Source organism: Sciurus vulgaris (genome assembly GCF_902686455.1).
Source record: "Sciurus vulgaris genome assembly, chromosome: 14".
Classification (NCBI taxonomy): Eukaryota; Metazoa; Chordata; class Mammalia; order Rodentia; family Sciuridae; genus Sciurus; species Sciurus vulgaris.
This window is the reverse complement of record NC_136475.1, coordinates 20,000,837-20,019,053: the sequence shown is the minus strand read 5'-3', so window position 1 is coordinate 20,019,053 and position 18,217 is coordinate 20,000,837. Positions and strand designations below refer to the sequence as shown.

At 36.9% G+C, this 18,217-nt stretch overlaps 1 protein-coding gene across 4 annotated transcripts in view; it reads right to left on the bottom strand.

Moving 5' to 3' along the window:
* LOC306643610 (E3 SUMO-protein ligase RanBP2) overlaps nt 1-17,804 on the bottom strand; it is a 64,291-nt gene extending 46,487 nt beyond the window's left edge. Inside the window, exons 1-3 of one of the 4 annotated variants that reach the window (XM_079109822.1) lie at nt 17,621-17,804; nt 1,383-1,450; nt 105-216 (exon numbers count right to left, since the gene is read on the bottom strand). In XM_079109822.1, coding sequence (XP_078965948.1) covers nt 105-216; nt 1,383-1,450; nt 17,621-17,692 — 252 coding nt within the window. In that variant the 5' untranslated portion in view covers nt 17,693-17,804. The remainder of the gene's footprint in view (nt 1-104; nt 217-1,382; nt 1,451-17,620) is intronic. The other 3 variants (XM_079109823.1, XM_079109824.1, XM_079109825.1) reach the window with 3 other exon arrangements.
* Nucleotides 17,805-18,217: the final 413 nt, after the last annotated feature.

Here is an 18,217-nt window from a genome sequence, read left to right as displayed (position 1 = left end):
CTTATTTTCATGACATCCATAAAATATGAATTATTCATTATATAAATTACTCTAGGAATCATGTATTTGGCTGCACAAAGGCTATATTTTCATACTATAATTACCTTATAACATTCAACAGCTTTGTCCGTGTTTTCTTCTGCTTCATAGAGAAGACCCAGAAATCTGTGAGCTTTGGGATCCCTCTCTTGCACATTAATATATGTAGATATGTATCTATTTTAAGAGAGTAATACAAAAATACAAAACTAAATAATCTTTAGATTATTAAGCTTACATTCTAAACCAAAGCAATGATTAAACTATTTTTATTGTTATTCAATTATTGCCTACCATTATTTACTTAAAGTGGAACATGCAATAACTCAGAAGTATTCATATAAATACTTAAAACAAGCATACAGACAACATATTAATTTTACCATTAAATGCTACATAGGCCAAATGTTTTTTCTAGTGGCACCTACACATAAAAAATGAACATATAAATTGTTTTTCCTTAATTCATTTTAGTAACACATTAAAGAGTTTTACATATTAATAAGTCAATATAATGAAGTTATCATGATGCAAAATACTTAACAACTATTTCCCAGACAACTAAGAGAAAATTGTGTACTCTATAAACATGAAAATAATCTCTACTATACTCAGCTAAAGTTGAACCAAAGAAAATTACTAACTATATTACCAAATAAAAGTAATTTCCATTTCTTAAATCAAGTATCTTCTAAGGTTTCAGTAACAGGGAAATCATGGAAATTAAACCAAGATGAAAACTAAGGGGAAAAAGTCTCACATTAACAAGGATCAAGGATTAATAGTCCTAACGCTGATAAGATACTATCATTTTCCTTTCTTATCAGCATTCTCCTCTTCCCAGCAATGCTTACTAGCTGCCTCCCTCCCAACTTCTTGCTTCAAGTAGCTCCACATTAGGAAATCAGAATCACCAAGTTTCTTTCCTAATGAAAAAACCACCTAATGAGTCAAAGATCCTTTACACAGGTTCCTCTCCTGCTCCATAATCAGAGTTTAGTTTTGTATTCATTGCTCTTTTCCAGCCAAATAAAGCGTCAGATATTTAACCAGGAAGAAAATAAAGATACTGGCATAGTCCTCTTTTACTCTAACTCAGGACAATTTTTAGAAAAGTATTTTAAGTCAAATAAATTCTTGCCCTAGATATAAACACATAGCAGCCTTCAGGAAATATTCTAGGCTCAAATTAACATAAATCTGACAGACTGATGAACCCCTTATCCAGGGATACATCTAGATAAAAATATTATGTTCGATAGCATTTCTTCCTATTTCAAACCCATGCGGTATTAAGGCACTGATATTTGAAAACAAAAGTATGTGTATAGTTCGGTACTTACTTTTTAGCAAGATCATATTCTTTAGCTTCATAGTACAGCTTTGCAAAATAGAATCCTTTCATTGACTTCTGAAAAAAAAATTGAATTGTTTTACTTTTCATATTTTTAAATATTACACAACTTTTTCATAAAGCCAAATTTGCCCTAACAAGATTAGCATTATTGTCCTTCACATAAAAGGTTAAAAACTTGTCTGAAAGGGCTGGGGAGATAGCTCAGTTGGTATCAGTTGGTAGAGTGCATGCCTCACAAACACAAGGCCCTGGGTTCAATCCCCAGCACAGCAAAAAAAAAAAAAAAAAAAAAAATTGCCTGAAAAATGCACACATATTCTAAAAGTAACAATTCCATGTTTTTGTTTGTTTGTTTGTTTGTTTAAGTACTAGGGATTAAACCCAGGGGCATTTTATCACTGCCCTTTTTATTCTTATTTTGAGACAGTCTTGGTAAGTTGCTGAAGATGACCGTGAACTTGGGATCCTCCTGCCTTAGCCTCCCAAGTTGCTGGCATCACAGTCACAACAACCAACTCATGATTTCATGTTTTCCAATTCCTATCATAAGACAGAAACTTCAGAAATAACAAAAAACAAGCAGACATCAAAAGTTAAAAATTCATATCAGACCCAGGTATCACGATGCATGCCTGTAATCCCAGCTACTTAGAAGGTTGAGGCATGTAGGATCACAAATTTGAGGTTAGCCTGGGCAACTTAGCAAACAGGCACTTGGTTAGTGCTTGCCTAGCACGCAGTACCTCACCAGAAAAAGAAGAAAAAAAAAAATCATATCAACCTTAGAAACCTTAAGAACAATGGGTACCTATGCACTCTTCACTTTAAGAAAACAGAAATAAACTTTTCTAGGGAAAGAGAGGGTTTCTGGTATACCCCCTTTTCTACCATGTGTAACCCCCCTGGGAAGAATAAGCAAACACTTCAGATCCATTATGCACTGGAGAGTCCCTGGTCCATGGACTATTCTCTAAGTATTTTTATTTTATTTTATTTTTTGTAGTTGTAGATAGACAGAATGCCTTTGTTTGTTTTTATGTGCCAATGATTGAACCCAGTGCCTCAGACATACTATACAAGCCCTCTGCCACTGAGCTGGAGCCCCAGCCCCTATTCTCTAAGTATTTTATACAACAAGGAACCAAAAAGGCAGGGAAAAAAAAAAAACTGAATTCTTCAGGGAATAAACCAGGTCCACACCCTGGCTCTTTAGTTTCATAAACTCCAAAGTCCAGAATGCATGTACACACACAATTATGTTCTAGCCATAATGTAATAAAGAGTACTCAACTATCACACATCTTATTTTTTTGGATTATACGAGGCCCAGGGAAAAAAATTGGTATATTAAGTAAAAAAAAAAAAAAAAAGTAGTCTATACAAAAATATGATTTCAAGTGTATATTTTTCAGTAGATATATATGAAACTATAATTACCTCTGAATTACAAAATTTTATAAGGACTTTTTTGTAGTTTTCAAGTTTCCTATTATAAATTCCTATTACTCAAAAGAGGTATTGACACAGTGTGGTTTCTGCCCAGTGCTCCCAAAGTCAAATGAAAAAATATTATGAAGACAGTTAAATGGTAGGATAACTGATTGTTTTTCACCTAGGTAAAGAAGAAAAAGTTTCTTTTGTAAATTCCTACTAATCTTTAAGGTCAATAAATACCTTTTGGGAAAGGTCTCATTAAAATTAATCAGTAATGAAGTCAAAATTCCAAAACGAATAAACTCACTGAACTAAGATGTGACATGTAAGTACAAACCTGAAACTTGCTAGTTCTGGCACCTACTTGAATTCTTTTCACCTTTTTACCTGGTATTTTCTAGGAAAAATTGCATTTTTTAAGAATATTAAAAGATAGTCTGAGTTTCTTAAAATTTAGGATTTGTTCACTGGGCCTACAATTCACCAGGTACTGCTGCAAGCACCAAGAAATTAGCAGTAAACAATAAGCCTCTGTCTTCATGATGCTTACAGTTCAGGTGACAAATAAATATCATATGGAAGAGAGGGGTGCTATATTATAGTATTTTATCAATTTATAGTATCTTACATTTTAAGAATCCAAAATCGGTATTCATTTCACAAATCACAGGTATTCTAACATTATGCCTATTTAGTTGGCAGTGCTTGTTCTTAGCTGAGAATAATGAGGAGACATAAGCAATGGCATCTTAGATTCTTTAAGAGATGTTAAGATTTTCAGAAACTGTCTCACTGAATGGAGACTACATCAGAAACTTGAATAAAGCACAGAAGTGATCAAGCCAGGCTAAGCAAGCAGCAGTTGAAATATAACAATTTAATTAACCCCCATTATTATTTACTATATGATCTGTTTCCATTCTTCCTTCTTATAAAATCTGTAATACGACACTCTTAAGTCACACCATCTTTGGGAAATACTTTTCTCTTGACTTCCAAGAAACCACGCTGTCCTTAGTTTGACTTCTATGTTACTGGTTGTTCCTTCTCCAACTCCTTCAGTCTTCCTCTCTCTGCTCTGACTTCCCCAGGAGTTGAATCTAAGTCCTCTTCCTCTCAGAAAATCTCATCTGTAACATACACTGGATCTCATCTATGACTACTGACTATATGTTGACTCAGTGTACTTTGGATTCTAAATTAATATGCAAAATACCAAGACCACCATATCTATAGCTATACATCTCTGTATATCAATTCTCTCTCTCTCTCTCTCTCTCTCTCTCTCACACACACACACACACACACACACACACATCAATCCATCCATTTTTCTACATTTCAACTGCTACTATCAAACCATTACTTTTCAAGGCAAATCTTCTTGTTCCCCTCCACATTTTTCCTCCTATGGAATTCAGTCACCAGAGGTAGTATCACTTTAAAATACAAGACTGACCACCTTATGCCTTTACTTTCCATTACATTTTGAAAATACCCAAAATTTCTTTCTCTGCTCTACACACACACACACACACACACACACACAAACGTGATATGGCACCTGCCTACCTCTCCAACGGCACTTTAACTACCCCTTGCATATTGTAGTTCAGCCAGTGACTAAAACCAAGATGCCATTAATACAACTAGTAGAGTTTGTTTATTTAAAACAAACACCAACAGTAGGTACTGACAAGTGATTTCTGTACAACACTCTCAATGTCAAGGTGAAGAAATTCAACACAAATAGGCAAATCAAAGTATTATCCTCCAAAGGCAGGTAAATGCCTCATCAACTGTCCTAATGAAACCAGAGCTAGGGGAATGGGCTCAGAGAAAATGGCTGGGGGAAAAAAGAAAAGAAAAGAAAAAAAAAAAAAAAAAAAAAAAAGCATTTTCAATGTGACTCTGATTTGGCAGAGAAGACTCATGACAGGTTTAGAGGGAGTACAAAGCCCCCAAGGCCACCTGCATACACCTTACCAGGGGAGGTAGGGATGGGTCCAGAGTGCCTGCCAAAAGGCTAACACAGGTATCTTAAGTCAAGCTGAAGAAAACAGAAAATTCCAGGGCAGAAGAAGGTCAAAGTTTCACTTTATCTTGGTTTTTCAGTATAAATACAGACAATAAAAGGTGGAGTCTTCCAATCATTTTGACCTTTTTGGATTAAAGCAAGAGGTGACAAAACAGTTATTTCTGGTCCTGGGCAGTCAAATATTTACACGGACTCACTTTTTTGGTCCTTCCTATCTTTGAGAAGACTAATATATCTATCTTGGACTGTTTGCTCACTAATCGAGCTGGGTCTAACTTCATGAGACAAGTTAACTTTATTCAGCTGCTGATGGATGAATTCTTTCCATCTAATCTTTCACAATTCAAGAGGAACTACAGGAGAGACATCTAATATACAAACTACTGAATCAAAATTAACAACAGTAGGTTCCATCTCCATAGAACAACACTGCACGTCGTGGAGCATTGAGCTGACTTCTGATAGCTGCCTTCCTGTTCCCTTCTCCGACTGAAATAGATCCCCTTCATAGTTATTTACGACAACTTCCTGAACTAGTTCCTTCACAGCATTGACTCAAATCAACCATTTTTATTGTCTCTATAAATGTTTGTCTATCTCTTAAAACTGTAGGCTCCACGAGGATACAAGCCCTGTGGTTTGGTCACCACACTGGAACCTAGAACATTACCTGGCAAGTGGTATTTATTGGAATATACATAAATTTGTTACCATGATTATTTCCTTATGATAAATTCCTAGAAATTAGATAATTAGTTCAAAGAATATAAAAATTTGAAGTTTTTCCTAGACTGTCAATTCTCCATAAAATTTAGATCAATTTACTCTCCCCTACTTAATATCAAATACCTAAGAACATATATTCTTCAGAACTGATTTTTTTCATTAATTTTTGCTAATTTAGTAGGTAGAAGAAGCACCACTGAGGTAACATGATATTTCACTAATTACTAAGACCATTTTTATATAAAGTATAACAGATACTTATAGTATAAATTCTCTATTAACATACTTTATTCATTCTCCTTTTAAAAAGGGCATAGAGAAGATTATGTCACTAATTTTTTTTTTCTTTGATACCAGGCTTTGAACCGAGGGGTACTTAATCACTGAGCCACATTCTCAGGCCTTTTTATTATATTTTACTTAGAAACAAGGACTCACTGAGTTGCTAATGGCCTCGCAAAGTTGCTGAGGCTGGTTTTGAACTCATGATCCTCCTGACTCAGCCTCCCAAGCTGCTGGGATTACAGGCATGTGCCACCATGCCCAGCTACATCACTAATTTTTTAAGAGTTCTTAAACATAATGATATTTACAGCTCTTCTGCATTCTTCCCAGACTGTTATTTGTGTATGTGTAATGTGTTTGTGAAACAAGACTTTGATTTTTATACAGTAAAAAGAATCTTTGCTGTTTAATCTTGCCAATTATGTACTAAGAAAGGTCTTTCTCATTTGAGATCCATGAGATATTTATCCCTATTGCCCTTTAGTTTTTCTAAAATTACTTTTAAATTTGACATTTTTGTTAAGTAGAGACTACAATGCCCATTTTAAAAAGATCATTAGCAGTTAATTGGTCAAGCAATACCTATTAAATAATCTACCTTTTATCCATCAGTTTGGAATACCACCCAATCCTTGTGTTATGAAATTTTAATTTATTAAAATTCCTTTCTCCTACCCAACTTCCAATACTCACCAAAGATGACAGACACTTGCTAATACAGCAAGTAAGGTTTTTAGGGGGGTTTTTATTTGTTTGTTTTGGTACCATAGATTGAACTAGGGACACTTAACCACTGAGCCACAACCCTAGCCCAACAGGTTTTTTTTTTTTAATCATAAAACTACTCAAGGTCCACAAAAGTTATATTTTTAAATAGGCCATAAAATAGACAAAAAGGCAGTTATATTTCCATGATTAAAAAAAAAAAAAAACTCAAGAAAACTAAGGATAAAGGATAATATCCTCCACATGATAAAGGTCATATGGAAACCCCCATAGCTAACATTAAACTCAAAGGTGAAAGGCTGAAAGTTTTTCCCATAAGACTAGGAATACAAAAAGGATACCACTTTCAGCACCATTTTGAAGTACTACAGTTCTAGCCATGGTAATTTGATAAGAAAATAATAAAAGGCATATAATTTAAAAAAAGAAGAGGCAAACTATACATGCAGAAGACTTAATCCCATTCAGAGAAAATTTCAGAAAGTCCATAAAATAGTAGAGCTAAAAAACCAAATGTATTCAGGCTGACACAAGGTATGGCTCAATGGTAAAGAGTACTCGCCTAGAATGTATAAGGCAAGACCAACACACAAAGTCAGCTGTGGTTTTATACACCAGCAATGAACAATCAGAAAAAGTGATTACAGAGAAGGTGGGGCATCTAGCTTCTAAGCAGGAACCTTCATAGAACTAGCAACAAAAGAACAAATTAAAAATGTGTGTTGTTAAGAAGGTCAAGCATGGTGGCACACATCTGTAATCCCAGCTACTCGGGAGGCTGAGGCAGGAGGATCACTGAGTTCAGAGTCAGCCTCAGCAACTCACCAAGATCCTGTCTCCAAACTACATATAAAAACAGGCTAGGAGGCTGGGGTGGTGGCTCAGTGGCAGAGCGCTCGCCTAGCATGTGTGAGGCACTGGGTTTAATCCTCAGGACCACACAAAATAAATTAATAAAAACAGGCTAGGGGCCTGGGGTTGTAGCTCACTGGTAGAGTGCTTGCCTAGCATATGAGAGGCAGTGGGTTCAATCCTCAGTACCACATAAAAAAAAAAAGTTAAAAAAAAATGGGCACTACTTATATTTAAAAGCGCGGGGGGGGGGGGGGTGCGTGCGCTAGGAATGTTGCTCAGTGATTAAATACCCTGGGTTCAATTCCCTAGTAACAAAAAAAAAAAAAAAACTCAAGCATAATACTGGGTCAAATCTCCACAGTCTGTGTGGAAGGAAGACAGGTCAGGTCACTGGATTCTTTTACACAAATGCCAACAAGAACAAAGGCATCACCTGGGAAGAGAAGGAGAGAAGGAGTTGATGGGAGTATTTATCTCAAGAAGTACATCCCTGGAACAAAAATGATCTTTATTGGCATGAAGAAGTGGCAGAGGGGCTGGGATTGTGGCTCAGCAGTAGAGCGCTTGCCTAACAAGGGTGAAGCAATGGGTTGAATTCTCAGCACCACATATAAATAAGTAAGTAAAAAAATAAATGTCCACCTTCAAGCAAAAAAAAAAAAAAAAAAAAGTGGCAGAAAGGCAGACTTGACATCTTATCTCAAAAAAGCTACTAATGAGTAATAGTCACTGCTTTATTGATTACAGAAGTCTTGTTTATCACAAAAGTCTTTCTTGTGGCTTTATTTGTACCATAATTTAACTGATCTGTTACACTAGAATTCAGCTTATGAACAGCTGACAAAATACTTTTGTTGGACAGTCCTGATTTATGTATAATGGCTTATGGTTAAAAGAATATGAACTTTTTAAAACTTTGACAGTAGAATTACTGTCAAAGTGGAATACTTCAGTAAATGCTATCACTGTTTTCCCTTTCTAAAGATACAACTGAGTTTCGTTAAAAATTTCAACTTATCACAAATATGGGCAATGCCATGTCAAAACCCACTGGAGATCAGATTTATATAAGTGGTTATATAAGTATGTTTAAACATAGGGGAAATCCCTTCTGTCACAGAACCAAGCAAGATTCTCCTGTTTCCAGTTAGTATTCATTAGCCTGATCAACACATGGGCTGAATATAAGGTAGCAATGTTTATATTTTTGGTTTTAACATTCCAATTAACTTAAATTCCCTGTTTTTTTTTGTTTTGTTTTTTTTTTTTGCGGTACTGGGGAGCGAACCCGAGGCCTTGTGCTTGCAAGGCAAGCACTCTACCAACTGAGCCGTATCCCCAGCCCAAATTCCCTGTTTTTAAAATGCTACCTTTTACTTATCGAAAGGCATTTTAGTGTGGATAAGTAATTTTAAAAAAGAATGACACTTCTCATTTTTTATAGATGAACTATAAGGGTCAGATACTTTTAAGTCAGTATGACAAAATAGAATATCAAGTTAAAACTTTACTTTTGTGAGACCCTGGGTTTAATACTCTGCAGTGGGAAGAAAAAAAAAAAAAAAAGCCCAAACAAACAAAAAACACAATTACTTTTGAATCAAACAGAAAGTCAGGTATTATAATTCAGGACTTTTGTTCAACAGCTATTTAAAAGCACACAAAAGTGTGGAACTACTATTATGTACGACTGGCGATGCTTCTGCAACTCATTAGAGTGACTATAAGAGCTACACCATCAGCACAAATTTGCAAATTAAGACAATTATAAACATAATCACAAACACAAAATATTTAAAAAGCAATTCCATTTATAAAAGCATCTAGAAGAAAAAAGTATCAAAATAAATTCAACAAAGCAGGTAAAAGTCTTATACCCTGAAAAAAGGCATTACCTAAAAAAAGAAAAGACTTAAATAGTGAGGCTTGATGGCACATACCTGTAATTCCAGTAATCTCAGTTCAGAAGGCTGAGAATCCCAAATTCTAATCCAGCCTAGACACTTAGAGACCATGTTTCAAAATTTAAAAACTGATGTAGTTCAGTGGCAGAGTGCTTGCCTGGTATGCACAAAGCCTCTGGTTCAATCCCTAGTACTGCAAAAGAGACTTAAATAAATGGGAAGACATCTATCTGTGTTCATGGATAAGAGGACCTAATATTTTTCAGGATGTCAGTATTACCCAAAGCAATCTACAGATTCATGCACTCCCTATGAAAATTCCAATTAACTTTCTTTCTTTTTTTTTTTTTTTTTTTGTAGAAATGAAAAGGTCAGTCCTTGCAAGGGGCGCTAAATAGTCGGACACTTTTGAAAAGAAGAATAAAGCTGAAGAAACTCACACTTACCAGTTTCAAAACTTAGTACAAAGTATAGCAACCAAAAGAGTGTAGTACTAGCATAGGGAGAGATAATACAGACTAAAGAAATAGAATTAATAAATCCATTAATCTATAACCATTTCTGGCTAGGGTCAAGGTCATTCAACAGAGAAAAGAAAAGCTTCTTCGAAGTTGGTAAAGATACAATTAGATTTCCACATGTGAAAGAATGAAGATAAATATCTCACAATATACAAAAAGTAAAGTGGATCAAGGACTTACAGAATATAAGGCTAAAACCCATAAAACTCAGAAGAAAATACAGGAGTAAATTTTTATGAACTGGAATTTGGTGATCAGACATGACAACAAAAGCACCAGAAACAAAAGAAAAATAGATAAAATTGGCTTCATCAAAATTAAAAACTTTTGGACTGGGATTGTGGCTCAGTGGTAGAGTACTTGCCTTGCATGTGTGAAGCACTAGGTTCAATTCTCAGCACCACATGTAAATAAATGAATAAAATAAAGGTCCATCAACACTAAAAAAAAAAAAAAAAAAGAACCCTGTTTTAAAAAAAATTAAAAATTTTTCTTCATCAATAGACATCAAAAAAGTGAAAAGAGGGCTGGGGAGATAGCTCAGTTGGTAGAGTGCCTGCCTTGTAAGCACAAGGCCCTGGTTTCAATCCCCAGCACCACACACACACACACAAAAAAAAAAAAAAAAAAAAAAAAAAAGTGAAAAGAATCTATAGAAAAAAATATTTGGAAGTTATATATCTGGTAAGAACTTAATAATCTGAATATATAAAGAATTTCTAGAATTTAACAAAAGACAAGTTGATTTTAAAAAATACAACACAGGGCTGGGATTGTGGCTCAATGGTAGAGTGCTTGCCTGGCATGTGTGAGGAACTAGGTTCAATTCTTAGCACTACATATAAATAAATAAAATAAAAATCCACTGACAACTAAAAAAATATTTTTTAAAAATACAGCACAAAGTGAAAAGATGTTCAACATCATTAGGAATTAGGAAATGCAAGCCAAAACCAGGAGAGATTGATTCACACTTATCAGGATAACTATTTAAAAAAAAAAAAAAAAAAAAAAGGCAAGGGTTTGACAAAGATATGGGGAAAAAAAATGGAACCCCATAAATTGTTAGTAGAAATATATTTACAGTGCAATCACTTTGGAAAACAGTTTGGTAGTTCCTCAGAGAACTAAGCACAGAATTATTATACAGCCCAACAATTCTATTCCTAGGTATATGCCCAAGGGAATTGAAAGTAGGCACTAGTATACTTGTATACCAGTGTTCACTGCATTATTGACAACAGTAAAAAGACACAAACAACCCAGGTGTCTATAAACAGATGAACAAACAAAATGTAGTATATACACACACTATAATAAATATATGCAATGGACTATTGTTATCCATAAAAAGGTATAAAGTTCTGACATGCTACAATATACATGAACCCTGAAAATACACTGAGACATGAGCCAGACACAAAAAACAAATATGGTATGATCCTACTTATATGAAATAATCTAGAATAGGCAAAAGTCCATAAAACTCAAAAGTAGGTTACTAGGGGTTTGGGGGCAGGCAGGAAGGTGGAGCTGTTACATTACTGCTTAATCATTACCCAACTTGTTTGGAATGATGAAAAATTTTGGAAATAAGAGCTATCACTGAACATTATTGTGAATGTTAAGTAATGCCACCAAACTAAAAATGGTTAAAATGGCAAATTTTAGTATATAGTTGCCCCTCCATATCCACATTCAGATTTAAACAATCTTGGCTCAAAAATATTCCCCAAAAGTGCATCTGATAAATGTGTACAGACTTTTTGCCTGTCATTATTCCTGAAACAATACAGCATAACTACTGCTTACACAGCACTTACACTGTATTAGGTATTACTGATTGAATATCCCTTATCAAATGCTTAGGACCAGAAGTGTTTTTTTCTTTTATTTTTCAAATTTTCTGGAGTATTTACATATTTATACGGTACCTCTGTGATAGGACCCAAGTCTAAATACAAAATTCATTTTACACACTTATTAGTATTCCTGCATTTTGACTGCAAACCCATTACAGGAAATCAGGTATGTATAATTATCCACTTGAGACAACATGTCAGCATTAAAAGTATTTCAGAGTTTGGATTTTTGGATTAGGGATGCTCAACCTGCATAAGTAAACAAGAGATGACTTAAAGTATATTGGTAGATGTGCACAGGTTATATGCAAATACCATGGTTTTACATAGATAACTTCGAACTCCATGAATTTTGCTATCCAACGAGGATCCTGAACCAATTCCCTATGGATAGAGAAATAACTATATATATTTTCAGAATTAAAAAAATTAGTAATATAATATACACAAACCCACTGAATTGTACACTTGTAATGGGTGAACTGAGCCCCTGGGTTTGATTCCCAGATAAGTGAAATATACCTCAATAGAAGATTTTTTTTAATGTCTAATTTTATGTCAAAATAGTGACATTAGGAAAACACTGAGAAACTTCAGTAATACTGAAGAACCACGAACACACTTCATTCAGTACTCTTAACAAAAACTAAAGAAAATATGTCAAGAACAACTGTAATTAATCACAAATACTTTTAAAAGCAAAAAGGGAATACACAAGAATTGGGTATACAGTCTCCCCTCCTCTCAGTGAATCTAATTTAAAAGATAAGGGAGGGGCTGGGGCTGTAGCTCAGTGGTAGAGAGTTTGCCTTGCACTTGTGAGGCCCTGGGTTCAAGCCTCAGTACCACATAAAATTAAGTAAGTAAAGATATTGTGTCCACATACAACTAAAAAAAATTTTTTTAAATAAATAAAAGGGAGGAAGTATGATAAACATAACAACACAGTCAAGATGACATTAGGGCTTGTTTCCCCCTCTTGTAAATGTGATTCTTACAAGGTATAATGTCAACACATAATAGAAAAATAATTCCATAGGGCTAGGGTTGTGGCTCAGTGGCAGAGTGTTTGCCTAGCAAGTGTGAGGTACTGGGTTCGATTCTCAGCACCACATATAAATAAAATAAAGGTCCATTGCCAACTAAAAAAAATTTTTTTAAAGAAAAATAATTCCATAAACTACTTTGCTTTCAACTATCTTATTAAAGAAGACTACTGTATCTAAACAACTGTTATTAAAAATTAATACATAGCCAGGCACGGTGGCACATGCCCCTCAACCCAGCAACTTGAATAGGATCACAAGTTCAAAGCCAGCCTCACCAACTTAGCAAGACCCTGTCGCAAAATTTTAAAAATGACTACTGTCTTGTATAACAACTAAAAAGAACCAATAAAATAAAATAATAAATGAAAATTGAAAAGGGCTGGGGGGTCTGGGGTTGTGGCTCAGTGGTAGAGCACTTGCCTAGTATGTGTGAGGCACTTAGGTTCAATTTCAGCACCACATATAAATTAATGAATAAAATAAAGGTCCACTAACAACTAAAAAAAATATTTTAAGAATTCTTAAAAAAAAAGAAAAGAATAGGGCTGGGAATGTGGCTCAGTGGTTAAGCACACTCAGTACAAAATGGAAAAAAAAAAAAAAAACCCTAATTTATTGAAGCATAGTTTCTCCATCCTGCATAATCAACTCACTCTCCATAGGGGCTGGGGAGATAGCTCAGTTGGTAGAGTGCTTGCCTTGCATGCACAAGGCCCTGGGTTCGATCCCCAGCACCAAAAAAAAAAAAAAAAAAAAAAAGAAAAGGAAAAAAAAAAACTTACTCCCCATCTCTCGCAGCACCTCCTCCAAATATTTGCAACAAATGATTCTGTTCTCAATTTTAAAGGTTCAACTTTCAAGTAACAAGAACATCAGAGGAGCTGAGGTTGTGGCTCAGTGTTAGAACACTTGCCTAGCTAGCATGTGCAAGGCATTGGGTTGGATTCTCAGCACCACATATAAATACGCAAATTAAATAAAGGCCCATCAACAACTAAAACATTTAAAAAAAATAAGGACGTCAGAGAGCTAACAGAAGAGAATAAATGGTAAAAGTGAAAATATAACAAATGTTCCAAAACTGTAGGAAATAAGGAAAATCAAGTTCTCAAGAACAAGAATCCCACCAGACTAGAACTATTAGAAAATGGAATGTTCTCAACTTGAAAAAAAAATTATTCTGAACTAAGATTTTGATAAACTATTAAATCAAATTGGGTTTTTCAGTTATACAATGTTTAAAAAAAAAAAAAAGAAAAAACACATGACTCTCATCCATTCCTTCTCAAAGTAAATGTGACTATGCTACACCATGACAAAAAAGTATACCAATTGGACATGGTATACTAGAAACAGAGGATCTAACAGAAAAGAGTTGAAGGGAATTTCCAAGGTGATGACAACCGGGGTGAAGGGAATTTCCAAGGTGATGACAACCAGAAGTCCCAGGAGGCACAGCCCTATAGCAAAGAGAAAGGGAAGTCAGCAGAGGAGCAGCATTTTACAGCACAGGTCTCTTTAAATTTAAAAAAAAAAAAAAAAAAAATCAGGTGGCATAGATTGCAGGTGGATTCAAGTTCCAGGCCAGTCTCAGCAATTTAACAAGGCCCTAAGTAACTCAGTGAGACCCCATCTCAAAATCAGAAATAAAAAGTGGCTCAATGGTAAAGCACCTCTGGGTTCAATTCCCAGTACTCAAACAAACAAACAAAAAAATCAGCGCAGTGGCTGTAATCCCAACTACCCAAAAGGCTGAGGCAGGAGGGATGACTTGAGCCCAAGAGTTCAAGGTCAGCCTGGGCAACATGAAAAAGATTTTAAAAAAAGGAAAAAATCTTTTAAAATGAAACTGATGGGATATGTGACCTGTTTGATCACACTTAAAGAGCTGAGCCTGCTGAGTTGGAATAAAGAATCTGTAAGTTACACACAAATGGAAAAAAAAAAAAAAAAAAACTCCAGGAAAAATAAAACTATATAACAAAAGTAACTCAAAGGCAAAAATATTCAATTTAATACAACTGCTAAATATTCATTTAGCCAAAAGTGGCAATAACAGTACAGGCAAAGGGCTGGGGCTGTAGCTCAGTGCTAGTGCACTTGCGTAGCACGTGTGAGGCACTAGGTTCAAACCTCAGCACCACATAATAAATAAATAAATAAATAAATAAATAAGTGGCATTGCATCCATCTACAACTAAAAAATATATTTATTAAAAAAAATTGTTTAAAAAAAAGTACAGGCAAAATGAGTGGGGGAATCAAATACCTATGGAGAGTTCTGGAGATGCACAAAGGAATGCCAGTAAATAAGGGACAGAAGATCAAGACATAAAAGTATATATGTGTGTTACTCAAAAGTATGAAGTACAGAAGTAAATGGTAGAAAAACAATTAAGAGATGAAGGAGAAGAAAAATTACAAAATGAGCCCAGAATGGTGGCACATACCTTGGAATTCCAACAAATCTGGAGGCCCACAAAATTGAGGGAAACTTTTGCAACTTAGCAATACCCAGAATCATAACAAAATATAGCTGGGCACAGTGGCACACGCCTGTAATCTCAGTGACTCAGGAGACTGAGACAGGAGGATGAGAGTTCAAAGCCAGACTCAGCAAAAGCAAGGCACTAAGCAACTCAGTGAGACCCTGTCTCTAAATAAAATACAAAATAAGGCTGGGGTTGTGGCTCAGTGGTCACGTGCCCCTGAGTTCAATCCCTGGTTACCCGCCCCCCAAAATATAAAATTAGCCCAAGATACATAATTAAATACAAAAAAGGTTGGGGATACAGCTCAGTGTTAAAGGGGCACTAGGTTCAACAGGAGGAAAGGAAGGAAGAATGAAGAAAAGGAAGAAGAAGGGGAGGATAAGAAAGGAAGGAAGGAGGAAAGTAAATTGACAAGATGAACAAATTAAAATATAAAGGAAGACTGGGAAGATATGAGATTACAGATATATCAACACATTCCAGAACTTGGACATCCTAGGAAGCATGGCCAGTTCAAAGATGGCCAGACTCTGCCAAATCAGAAGAGAAGAAGGTATTAATCTCTTTCTATTCTTCACAGCCCCTTACCTGGCCACAATCTCCCTTCCAAACTATCTGAAGCACCCTACTTTGTCAACTCACTCAGAACTAACTTTATAGAAGAGTATCATATGTTCCAAACTTACTTGCTTAGCTAATCCACATTCCATTGAAACCCTCAGATTCTAAGATAAATGATTTCATCTTGTTTGAGGAAACACACATGATCAAAATAATTCTCTTTTTAAGTGTAAGAAAGAGGTAGCCATAATAACCAATTCTAAAAATTTTGCCCCACCCCACTCTATTTGATGGAAAAGTTACATAATGCAAAAGAACATCCTAACTTCTGTCTAGTCCAGTGGTTCTTAATCTTTTGAAAAAACAGGTCTCCATTAAGAATCCCATGAAGGCTCTAAATTTGCTTCAATTTCAGGAGTTACAGAAAACCCCAATAGAGTTTAGCTTAACATAAATAAAGCTTAACCCTGCGGAGCCATCTATCTGACCCTGGACTAGAATCTTTAACCTTTGCAGGTCTCAAAATCCATAGGCTTGTTGGTTGTGCAAAACAAGCTCTGCGTATTTATGGTAAAAAGACACAACTACGTTGCTGGTATAATCATGATCATCTATAAGTTTCTTTAAAAAAATCTTTTATAGATCTGCTCTCATACGTCCTTGCCCAAAACAAACCTGAGTGAAGGTCCTCTGAAAAGTAATAAAAATAATTATAGCTAATACTTATTTAGTAATATAGTCAAGCACTGCCCTAAATGTTTAACACGGATCATTCTAATTCAATCAATGTCACCATTTCATTTTAACGTGCCCTAAATTCCAATTTATAAATGATAAAGCTGTGACAATTCAACCCCCGGCAAACTGCTTCAAGATCCTGTGCACGTCCACCCTTGATGGCTTTTTCCTCACTCTCCATATCCAATTACTAGTTTAGTTAAACCCAAAATACATCTACCACATTACTGATCTTAAAAAAAAGGAAAAATGCCAAAAGCGCAAATTATGGAAAAGGTTACGAATTCTAAACCAACAGTGGTCTGTATGAAATTCAGAGTTCCTGAGATTCCGCTTTAAAATTAAAAACAAAAAAAAAAAAAAAGGCGGAGGGGTGGGGTCAAGTAAGAGCAGCTTCCAAAGAGGTACCGGGAGGAGGGTCGAGTGGGAAAAGACCTTTAGGAAAGCACAGCGATAGATGCCTCGAAATAAGGGGCCTTCCCGGGTTGTTTGCGCTGCGGGACTGCAAACATGACTGTTCCTGCTCTGGTCCGCAGGATGCACACGCTGTCACTCACTCCAGCGATGAAAGCCCACCATGGAGCTGCGTCCGTTCTTACAGAGTCCCACCAACCTCCAAGCCCAGGAGTGCGGCCTCCGCCACAAGATGTCCTGGAAACTGAAAGGACCCGCCTAGATGTGGCATTTGGAGCGCCAACTGGGGGCCGGCGGGCGCCCAAACACTAGGGATGAGGCCGCGAAGGCCCAACGCGACGTGCGAAAGGCCGATGGCCGGGTCGGCCCGCGAATGAGGACTGTGGGGAGAGGGTCAGAAGGAAGAGGAAATGCCGGCGCCAATAGCCTCCAGCCCGCCTGGGTACTCCCCACGCCTCCGCCCTGAGCTCCAGAGCGCCACGCCGCCCACGGGAACGCGCCAGCCGGCCGGCGCCTCAATGTTCGAAACGCGCCAGGCAGCGGCGGCCGCCGGGAGCCATGACGCCGGCGCCGCGGCAGGGACAGGACGAGGCCGCTGGTCTTTCCCGGACCCACTCACCTCTCGCGGCGACGGGGCGGAACCCTGCACCGAAGCGATGTACCGCTCCACGTCGGCCTTACTGCGCCTCATCGCGCCGCCGACCTGGCTCCCGGAGCGCGGGAAGGCCGACCCTAAGGCCCGCGGCAGTCGCAGTCTCCAGGAGTTAAGCGCCTGAAAACCAGTGACGCAGCGCCGTTGCCGGCGAAGGTGCAGTCCGGCGTGCGTGCGTCCTGCGTCAATAGTGTGCGCCACGCCGCCGCGTTCCTGGTGCGCACTGCCGGTCCGCCGACCCTGCCTTTGACTACCCGCGCAACTCTTCCAGTTCCGGGTGGGTTATGGGCTGCTGGAGTCCTTCCCGTGAGGCGGGTTACAGAGGTTCAGCGCCACGAGAGGACTTTCCTTCTTCTAAGTTCTTAAAAGTTTTGGTCATTTGTTCTTGATGTCACGCGACGCTGTGGAAAGAAAAAACAGGTCATTTGAGTTGAACGAAAGTTGGAACAATCTTTCTGGAGGCGATTGGTTAAATATGTTGTGTCAGACGTGTGAATATGAAGCAAGCATTTCAATTCGTACTTTTTAAAAGAGTATATTATGTGAAACACTTAAAAGTGCATA